General features: G+C 40.3%; 2 protein-coding genes across 2 annotated transcripts in view; one reads left to right on the top strand and one right to left on the bottom strand.

Annotated features, from left to right (window-relative positions):
• Positions 1-359: 359 nt before the first annotated feature.
• EXOC8 (exocyst complex component 8) lies at positions 360-5325 on the bottom strand. The gene has a single exon (XM_007481616.2). The coding sequence runs from the start codon at positions 5199-5201 to the stop codon at positions 3015-3017; it is 2187 nt and encodes a 728-aa protein (XP_007481678.1). The 5' UTR covers positions 5202-5325; the 3' UTR covers positions 360-3014.
• A 33-nt stretch (positions 5326-5358) lies between these two features.
• Positions 5359-11002, top strand: part of SPRTN (SprT-like N-terminal domain) — a 29014-nt gene continuing 23370 nt past the window's right edge. Inside the window, exon 1 of the mRNA XM_007507855.3 lies at positions 5359-5980. Within this exon, the coding sequence (XP_007507917.2) occupies positions 5757-5980 (224 nt within the window). The 5' untranslated portion in view covers positions 5359-5756. The remainder of the gene's footprint in view (positions 5981-11002) is intronic.

Genomic DNA, 11002 nt, shown 5'->3' with positions numbered 1-11002 from the left:
CATATATTAGTCACGTTACTCTTAAGTTACGGTTTATAATTCTTTTTTGAGGAAATTCCCTGTTTGGGGGATTCTCTGACTGGGAAATAACACAAAATATATCTGATTTGGTACAAAATGTACTTTTCTAGAAATTCACATTCTATATTTGTGACATTTTTACTAAACAGCACAAGCCAACCAAAAAAATGCAATTTAAGTCATAATTACTCAATAATGAAGTAGGATAATCAAAGTACCTATAGTTTCCTCCATCCCTCATCTCCCTAATTTGCCCTTTGCAGAATAGTAATTAATGAACTTAACATAAACACAACATAAATGATCAAGGAAAGGAAATACAACATACCACCATGACATTTTGTCCAGTGTAAGAAACTTTGAGGTTTTATTATTTTTTAAGTTTCAAATTATGCCCATTCACACCACAGCAATGCCAACATGTAAAATGTGTATTCACTTTATACAACACCTATCATTTATGCCCCAAATTTTCAATTATAAAATGCCAATACTGCCTAGATGAACTTTCATAGTATTTTAAGCAAAAATGGGTTTCAGCTGGCAGAAGTTATGAGGATGGGGCTTTTAACAAGTACAAGCCTGAGTTCACAGAGCTTTTTCTGAAGAGCAATTATTGAAATCATCTGTGATTCTTTACTCCTGGATAGAAGCAGGAAAGATAATCAACTCAAGCTGAATATTACAATCTATATTCCATTTCAAGGTAATTCCAAGCTACATTCAGTTTTAAAGCCTGCTTTGGAACTTAACAGAAAAGGAAAAATCAGTTCACCACTCTGGAATCTAATTTTAATCCACTTTCAACAATGCTACACAAATCTTTCCAATTTGGCACAAGGGCCACCCTGACTTTGATGAGCTTTAATCCTCCCTACTTTAGATGACCCACAAAAAAACATATTTCTATCAATTACAACTATGGTAAAGCAGCACATAGCACAGAAAATTCCCAATGACTCTAGTTTTTAAAAAAGCTGTCTATTCAAAGCAAGCATTAATAAAGTATGTGCATTTCTTAAATTTTCATTACTTAATGCCTTATTTTTCCATTTTAAAAAACTCCTTAATTTTGCCAGCATCACTTCAAATATCCTACATTATATATTTACAAACTGTTTGATTCCATAAGATGTTAAAGACATTACATGGCACGTCAAAATTCTAATACTGTCCCCCCAACTTTATGAAACTGAATTTTTCAATAGCATCAATTAAGATACGTTCTTATTTCTGCCCACCTGGTATGTCTGAGTTTCTTCCCATCAAGATAACTCTGAGGTTTTCTAAGAAAACTAGCCAAATAAATCTGGAATTCTGGTACCTTTAGATGTTTTAAAAACAGTTGCCTACTTCATTGTATTGGTAATTAGGTCATGGAGCTTTCACTGTTGGGAATCCATTTATAATTACATACAATTTTCAGATGATGCTAATTTTTATGTAACAGAAAAGATACCATAGAAAATGGCATCTGTGACAGAAGTCACAACTGGGAGCCAAGGAAAGAATATGCTGCAGTACTCCAATACTACCTCATCATGGCATCAAGAATCCTGGGTTCTCAAAAGCTAAGCCAACAAAGCATATACTTTGGAAGTTTCACTCAGGTTTAATCCCCAAGACAGTCAAAGTCTGCTGTATTAGGGCAGAATGCTGGTTACAAGATGATAGATCATTTGGCCATAGAAACTCATGAATCAAAGAAAAACTTTTAAAATGGCCTTAGGTCCTGTGTGGCCCCTTTCTTTTTCCTATGCAATCATGGTATAGTGGTACAAAATGAGGCAGAGTAAAATTAACTATCCATTAGATAGCTGAAACAGTAAGTCAAAATAGTCTTGGGAAGTCCAAGACTCTTTAAAGCACTTGGTATTTAATTAGGTTGAAGCATTACATTCATTTTTAAAGATGAGCCAAGAATAAGACTTATCAGTGGTTTCTACAACACTCAAATGCAACTCTTGAAATCAATACTAATAAATGTGGCAGAATATATTTGTGTTTGGGAAATAACATTCTAATAATTCTTCAGATTCTTTGTTAAGAGATCAGAATCTAAAAGACACATTTTAATGAAGATTTTTCTCCCACCTGCAGTCTGAGACGGTGTATAATCCAAAAATGGAACTCTCAAGCAGATTAATGGTGTTAAATATTCCTCACACTGTTACATATAACAAAGAAAAGGAAATGAAAATCATAAAATTCAAGAATAACAAGCAAATGACTGTCATAGCACTTTGATTTTTCAAGCATTGTTTCCGAAGCATATTTTTGAAATATAGTAACCAGATAAATGCAATTAAGTTTATTCAAATTGCGCCAGCAAAATTAACTGCACCATTTATTTTTATTAATGCTTTTTTTTCTAATATACTAGTATTGGCATATTCTCAGTTTCAACAAACTATACTGTCTTCTTGAACATTTTTGTCTGCTAATATTTTTTATTCTATGCACATAACTAAATCACATTTTTTTTTAAAAGGGAAGAATATTAGGTTAAGAGTTGTTTTATATGGCACTATACCTTTGAAAATACACAGAAAATTCTTCTGGTAATCCAGTGACCTACAGAACTTGGAAATAAAGAGTTCACCTGTTTGATTTGCATGTAATTACAGAGGTGATAATTCTTGGCGCTGCATAAATACACACTATTAATAATACAATAAGTGTAATCTGGCCTATAGATCATGAAGTATAGTACTGTGGCATGTCCAACAATCTATAAGGAATTGGGATAATTAAAGAATATATTAATGAGTTCAAATGATATTAAGGGTTTTGCACCTTTATAAATTTTAACCATTTTTTTCTTTCTCCTTCACATTCTGATCTTGATCTCTAAGAAATGTCCTTTTTCATTTTTATTTTTTAAACTATGTTCAAGGATATAAAGAAGATTTTAATGTTATATAAATAATATACTAGTAATGCTGTATATAGATTAACAGACCTCTCTGGGGAAAAAATACAAGTGCTATGTATTAGACCACTGATGTTGTACTTTCAGGATTTACTCGAATAAGTCTAGATGCATTCCTCAAGTCTTGGAGTTGCTTGGCAGGTTTCCCTACACCTTGTTCAAACCTTTTCTCCACCACAGGGAGGACTGTTTCATATAGAAAGGATGCATTTTGTCTGATAAAAGCTTTCTTTTCTGGGTCCTGTTCACATCTGAGGCTGTAATCCACATGTTGAACTGCAACCAAAATTATTTCTACCAGACTTTCTAAAAGCACCATATGCAGCTCTGGAAAATACAGCTTCAGAGCTTCTTCCAAGAAGCCCATAGTCTGTTTAGTGAAGGCCACTACTGTGTAGCTTAGGTTCACCCAGCAGTCATCCCCTGTGTACTGTTCAAAATTGCTCACCCCACAGCTTTTCATCTCTTCTTTGAGTTTCCCCAGTGCCTCTGGAGTCATCAAGTTCATCTTCCTCCACATTTCCTCAGAGTTACGGTGCTTAGTGGCCTCAATTATTATTTCTTTATAACTGTGCAAAGCTCCTTGGATATCCTTTACCAAGAGAGCATGGATGATGAAAGTAAGGTCCAACCCAATATCACCCAACTGCTGGCAATGTTCCTTAGCCACTTTTACACACTCGGCTGCTGTAGACAGGCTCTCTTTGCTGTCAAACACCTGCTTGCTAAAAGCATCCACAAACATGCCCATGGCTGACCGGGCCCAAACAATAAAGGCAGAGTAACAACCACTGTTTGAGCTTGCAAAATCGGTCTCAAACTCCCTGGCAGTCTCAAGAAGGCTGGTGAAAAAGACATGGCATAACTTATGAATATAGAGTAAAGTGGCACCTTCAATTCGAAGCTGCCGAATTGCAGTGTGCACAGCTGCTGCCCTATTTCTCAAAAACAGCTCACAAGCCTTGGTGCACTGACCAAGTCGTATTAACTGAGAAACTGCCCTTCGAGTGGCCTTAGGACCACCCCTTAGAGACCGATCAGGGGAAAGTTCAAAGACCAGCACTTCAGTGAGTTGCCTGACTCGTTCATCCACTTTGGCCCTCAGCTCCTTTACAGGAGTGGGGCATGGCTTGCCCTCCAGATAATGGTTTAACTTATCCAACAGATCCACTGCCCCTTCAAAGTCCCTCTGAGCAATACAGACATCCAGGTCCTCGGGCAACTCCTGGATCCATTCCATTGATAAATCCACTTTTTCCTCAACTTCAGGAGTAGTAGGTTCTTCCTCTTCTTCTTCATCCTCAAATGGATTTGTGGTCTGCGAAGAAACATGGGGTGGGCCCCGTGGAGCTGCTGCCTCCTCCTGCTCCCTGCGTCTTTTTTCACTAAGGGCCCTTTTGGTTTCTTCTAGCACTTCCAGCCACTCCCTTTTGATCTTGGCATTCTCTGCCTGAAAGATTCGGCTCTCAGGGAACATCAGGAGCTTGAACATGTCCTTCATGGGCGGGTTATCCTTGACATTCACCACTGCCAATCTGTCCAGGGGATAGAGGGCATTGTAGCGGTACATCCCTCTTCGCTGGGGCAGCCAGGTGGCCACCAGCAGACAGTCGTTCATGAGAAAACCGTGCACCCGTTGCAGCTGAGCCATGTGGTCCGCCTCATACTCTACCAGGTCTCCGTTGTAGACCAGGTACTGCCCAGGAGTCTCCAGCAGGTGCCTGCAGCCCTCCACTTTCTCCAGCAAGGTAGTCAGCGTCCGCTGCTTGCCTTCTTCCCCCGCACTCTGGTTGTCCCGGGCGGCGCCCCCGTGGCCCGGGAAGAAGCCGGCCGGGCCTCGAAGGTGGTCTCGGCCTCCCGGGCAGCCGCCGCCTCCCTCGTCGGCCCCGGCGGCGGCGGCGGCACCCGCAGCAGCAGCGGCAGCGGCGGGGAGCAGGGTGAGCGGGATGCTCTCAAGGCTGCTCTTCTGTTCGGTGAGAAGGTGGCTGAGCTGGTACATCTCACTCTCCAGGTAGGAGATCTCTCGCGCGGTCTCGATGAACTGCCGGTAGTTCTGGTACACGTTCCGCTTCAGGTTCTGCGCCGTCTCCTCGGCCAGTGCCTGGATCCGCTGTCGGTGTTCCTGCAAATCCCGGTCTCCGTCCGACTGCTGCGATAGCTGCTTCACGTACAGTCTCGCCTCAAAGCCGCTCGATTCCAGCTGCCGCCGCAGGCGACTCGCCCCGCTGTCCGACATCGCCATGGCCATCGCTTTCCCCCTTCACTGTCACGGGCTCCGCAGCCACCGAGACCCTCCCAACTCCAACGGAGTTCAGGGACCAGGGAAGAAGGGCGGAAGCGAAGGGAATGCGCTTGCGCGAGATATCGGCAGTTTCTCAATGCGCCTGCGCGAAAGAAGTCGGCAAGCGCTTGCTGCGTAATGATAACGCATGCGCAACCAAGGAGGTCTAAAGGAGAGTCAGGGAAAATGAGGCTCCCTACCTGCTGCGCCTGTGCAAAATACAAAAACAAAAACAATTAAGACTACGGGAGGAGGAAGTAGCAAATGAAGGGGGTAAAACACCCTCCCCAGCCCTTTTGGCTCGAGTGATCACAGGAAATGCCGGAAGTTGATGCTCATGTCACCTCGGCCTCGTACTCTCGCGAGATCAGTGTCCACTTCCGACCAGCTGATTCGAAGTTGTGTAGTTCTTAGGCTGGAGTACAGCGGTCTTGGACTGGACTGTAAAATTTTATCCTTCGCCGTTTTCCCGACTCTTCCTTTTTCCTCTTCCCCAGGCACTTTCCCGCTCTCGCGGTTACGATGGAAGAGGACTTTGTGCTGGCCCTGAAGCTGCAGGAAGAGTGGAACACTGAAGTCCCGACGTTCGTCCCGCCCCCCAGGGAGCCCAAGTCGCTTGTAGACGAGTCCTGGGAACTCGTAGACCCCAACCCTGATCCCCGAGCGTTGTTTGTGCAGTTCAACAAGCTGTATTTCTGGGGGCGGCTGGAAGCGGTGGAGGTGAAGTGGAGCTTTCGAATGACTCTGTAAGTAAATCCCATGCTGTGCTGGGGGGAGTCTAGAAGGCCGGACCCCAGCTCAGGGCGATGGCTACGGGTTCCTGGCTCCCAGCCAGCTCATCTGGACCTGCCCAGATTTCATCCTGCAATGATTAATAAGAGGATAAATACAAGTTGGTTTAGATTGCATCCTGAAAGAAGAGATTTTGTGAGCCTAAGGTGAAGACGGAGTACTTTCTAAATTTGAGGTACAGCCAGTGCAAAGACAGATGGAAGATAGAGTGATGGAGGGGGGATAATGTACCTTGAAACTGGAAAGATACCTTGGGGTCGGGTTGTGAAGAGCATTGAAAGCCAAGAAGAGAAGTTTTTATTTGATTCCATAGGCAATAGGAAACCACTGGAGTTTAATTAATAGGGAAGAACTGTCACATCTATGATTAAGGAAAATGATTTGAGCAGTACCTGTACTGAAGTCAAGACGAAGCAGAGCTAACTCATCCTGCCTTGACCTGAAAACCCTGCTTGCCTGAAGCACACTGGCCTAGCTTGGTTGATCTTTTCACTTACTCCTATACAGTCACTTTAAATGGATGCTTGTGACAGAAATGTGAGACAAGTCTACAATCATGTTTTCAAAAAGTGTGCTTTGGGAAGAACAACTCAATACTCAGATGAAAGCCCTGAAAGTCAGTTTGAGGGGGCAGCTAGGTGACTCAGTGGATTGAGAACCATGTCCAGAGCCTGGAGTTCTTGAGTTCAAATTTGGCCTCTGACACTTATTAGCAATGTGACCCTGAGTAAGTCATTTATCCCCCATTGCCTAGCTCTTACCCCTCTTCTGCTTTAGAACCAATACACAGTATTAATTCTAAGAAGGAAGTTAAGGATTAAAAACAGAAAGTCAACCCTATCCCTGGGTTCTGATGATCTGTAAAACTAGGGTCTCTGCTTTCCCAGACAAGGTCTTGTAACATTCATTGAGATGATATTCCAACTTGTTAAAGAACATCAGTTGGTAACTAAAGGCCTGTAATAGGAATATCCCAGAGAATGAGCTCTTTGATTTGTGACCAGAGGCCTTTGACTGTAGTTGTTGCTGTGGTTTGCTGAAAGAGGTGTCATCAAGATGTGTTTGAGGGACAGAATGTTGTCTATCTATCTATATCTAGGAAGATAACTATTCCCAGGACTCCCAACAACCTTTAAAAGGAAGTTTAGTCATTTAAGTCTCAAAGTCCTTTTAAGGGATATCCTTTTCCTCATTTTCCCTTTTTGTATTACTAATGGTCATTACCTAATTGCTGCTGGAAACCTGCCTGGCACACTAATACTCCTCTCTCTCTCTCACTCTCTCTCTCTGTCTCTCTCTCTCTCTCTTTCTCTCTCTCTCTCTCTCTCTCTCTCTCTCTCTCTCTCTCTCTCTCTCTCTCTCTCCCCCTCTCCCCCCCTCCCCCTCTCTCCTTCTCTCTCCCTCTCTCCCTTCCCCCCTCACTCCTCCTCCCCTCTCTCTTTCTCTTCCTCCCCCCCTTTCCCTCTTCCTCTCCTCTCTCCCCCTCACCTATTTCCCTTCTCCTCCCCCCTCTTCCTCTTTCCCTCTCTCATTCATTCTTTATATATTTCTTTGTTCATATTATTAACTCTTGTTTTTGTTTCTATATTCCCACTATTTGATATAGGTCTTAGTTTATATTGTAGTCACTTAAATCATGCTTATTGAATTGATTCATTCTAGAACCAGAATGGGACTTTATAAGTCTAGGAATTGTTGTCTTTTTTCTTTCTTGTGTTTTTATGGCAAACAATTTATTACCAGATGGCTAACCTACTAAAGGGGAACAAATCGTGACTTGGGTTCCTCCTCAGAAAGCTGGCATAATTTATTCCATTGACTGCTGGAGCCTTTTCTATCATGGTAGAAATTGTCACAGTTTGTGTTTGCTGGCACAGACTTCAACAACCTAGCGTCATCTCCTTACTACACTACAATAAGGTATTAAAGAAGAACTTTATGAAAAAAGCCACTGTGAATTCAAGAAGGCTTTAAAATTCATGTTTCAATAATCACAAGAACATGTGCAAAAATTTGAAATAGAATTACCATATATATATATGAGACATTAATTCCATAAAAGAGAGTGAACCCAGTGGGGAACAGCACTTCCACTGTCACTTCCATCTCAGGTAGCAGCTAGAAACATGGTGGACCAGACCACAGTGTCCCTCCTTCATTGGCTATTGTATTTACTTTGACCACAAGAGACAGGGTAACCCCAACTTCAAGAATAGGCTCTGAGAACAAATAAAGAAACAGAAGCTTGCTAGAGAAAGCTGAACTTTCTAAGTTACCTGACCTTAAAAAATGTTCAGAATTTCTTCCTTAAAAAAATACAGCTTGGTGAGGAATTACTAGCTCAAGGTGAATATGAAAAGAGTGTTGACCAATCAACAAATGATATTACTGTCTCTGGGAAGCCACAGCAGTTGTTCCAAGTTTTACAGCAAATCCTTCCACCACTAGTATTCCAGATGCTTCTGACTAAGCTTCCAACAATTAGCCAGGAAATTGGGAACATACAGAGCCTGGCTAAATGTCATGTGGAAGGAAAATGTGTACATAATAAAATCTTATTTTTAAAAATTTAAATAATTCTTAGCCCAGAAGATGAGCAACAATGAGGGAAAAAAGGGCAAACAGCCAGGTATGGACTATGGACTGTTTATTACACTGAAATCTACTAAAGTTGATTCTAACTTTATGTGGTAGGTTTGATTGGATTTTATTTATCTTAATGAGAAGTGTATTTTGATTTAAATTTTTTTTTCATTTTTTAAGTACACTATGAATTACCTAAACAGCACTCATTTCATTTATTACTGAAATATGCAGTTGTAATATACATATGACACAATGATCCTACATGACTACCCAGTGCTCATTTTTGAAAAACCAAGTTAAGGCAATAAAAAGAATTCTGTACTCTGCACTAAAGAATGGATTTGATTTGTCCTAGTAAATTTTGCAGTATATTAGAAAACTGACTTTTTTTTTTTTAATTCATCAAAGCTAACAGGCTGTGAAGTCACTGGATATAAAGTATTTCTCATTCATAAAGATAATCATGGATACACTTAGGAGATAGTTTATTTTTTGTGTATAGGACAATAGGTATCAACTACCACACATATACACACACAAAAAAAAAAACTTTAAAATTTTAATTAAAGCAAGCTTTATGAGTCCTCGATATTTATCTTTGAATTCTGTTATTGTAAAGAGCACTGAACCAGTAACAATCAGGAAACTTGTGTTCCAATTCTGTTTTCGATTGTTGTAGGACAAATTACTTAACTTTTTTTAGACTTATCACAAGAACCCCTGTAAAATGAGAGATTTGTATTAAATAATTTCTGAGTTCCTTTTTAGCTGTGTGATTATTTTCCTCATCATCAAAACCACTTAGTTATATATCTCCCATACATGTTTGTCTTACTGGTCACAAATATTATTGTATATTCTAAAATGGCTTCCTTAGTCTCTTACCCTGCTAAATTTTTCTTTTTGTTTTAAAAATAATTTGCCAAGAAAAAATTTCTGACTGTTTGCTGTCCAAAAGTAAAGTAAGTTTATCAGGTGTCAACGTGGAAATCTAAAAATCCCCAGTTTATTTAGTTGGAAGGTAGAAACCCCAGGTTTTGACCTTGTCACAGGAGAGTTTTCCCCCGAGGGAAGGTCCCACTTCACCAGACAACTAGACATCCACTTTAGCTTTGGCGCAGTAGGTAGTGCATCAGTCTCGCAAGCTGAAGGTCCTGAGTTCGATCCTCAGATGGAGGATTTGATATACTGGGAAAGGCTTCTGGAGAGAAAAGAGCTACTTGACTTCGGGTGGGGTCTACCTCCCACCTGAAGTGAGTGTCTATAAACTGGAGATTTCTAGATTTTCACGTTGACACAGGATATTGTGAATTCCTCATCATAGGAGGTCTTCAAATTGGAGACTGTGACCTTTTTGGAATTCCTTTTCAGGTATGAGTTGGATTAGATGATTTCTAAGATGAAGTAACTTCCAACCCTGATACTATATTCATTCTAGAGTAAGTTTAACTTGCCTCTTAACTCTTTCCATGCTCTTATTTCCATCATCTAGGTTCATTTCTCCTCCTCTATGCTTCCAAATCTTTGGCTCATTTGCTGTCTTTTTCAGAGAAGGATTGGGCTGATCAAGCTCCTCTTCTATAGGCAAATCATTTTGAGAACTAGAGCCTCAAACTTGGTACATACAGGGATATTCTATACTGAACACTTATCCAAGTCTTTGAACTGCATAGTGACTCTCTCCCCTATAGTAATTTATTATGACCTATTTATAAACATTTTATTTTTTTTTAAGTCATAAATATGTTCTCTTTAAGTAGCATTGAAATCTTGATTTCTGTAATCTCTAGGTTTATGATCCTTCAAGAAATGAGAACCTTAAAGTGATGATTTGGGGACCAAAAGTGGGGGAGGAGAAGAGGCCATTTTGTCAAGGGAAAACACTTTTGTGGAGCTCCTCTGAATTTGTTAAAGAAGTAATATTTTAAATAGGCTGCAGATAATTAAGGGAAGAAGGTTGCTACACAACTAAGACAAGGAAATCACAAAGTGCAAGTTTCTTTGGGAAGAACGGGCACATGACCAAAAATGTAGAGTGGAGCTTTCCCACTTAAAACATTGAAGGAAAAGAAGAAAAGTCATGGAAAAATTCTCAGTTATAGAAAAATTGTTGCTCTGTGGTTGTGGTTGTGGTTCTATGCCACGAATTTCCTACACTAATAAAATCAGAGATCTGGAAAGAAAAATAATAACAACAAAAACCCAATATTACAAGCCATCTAAACACTCAATAAGCATTTATACAAAAATGTTTAATTTAATATAATAAAAAAATTCATTTTATATCTTGTAATGTTCTCTATCTCTTCTTGGTCTTAAATTCCTTCCTTTCCCATAGATCTGATAGGTATACTATTCTATGTTCACCTAATTTATTTATGATTTTACTC

The sequence above is a fragment of the Monodelphis domestica genome, chromosome 2 (assembly GCF_027887165.1).
Source record: "Monodelphis domestica isolate mMonDom1 chromosome 2, mMonDom1.pri, whole genome shotgun sequence".
In the NCBI taxonomy this organism is placed as follows: domain Eukaryota; kingdom Metazoa; phylum Chordata; class Mammalia; order Didelphimorphia; family Didelphidae; genus Monodelphis; species Monodelphis domestica.
The sequence above is the reverse complement of the archived record's forward strand: the minus strand, read 5'-3'. Positions and strand labels throughout refer to the sequence as shown.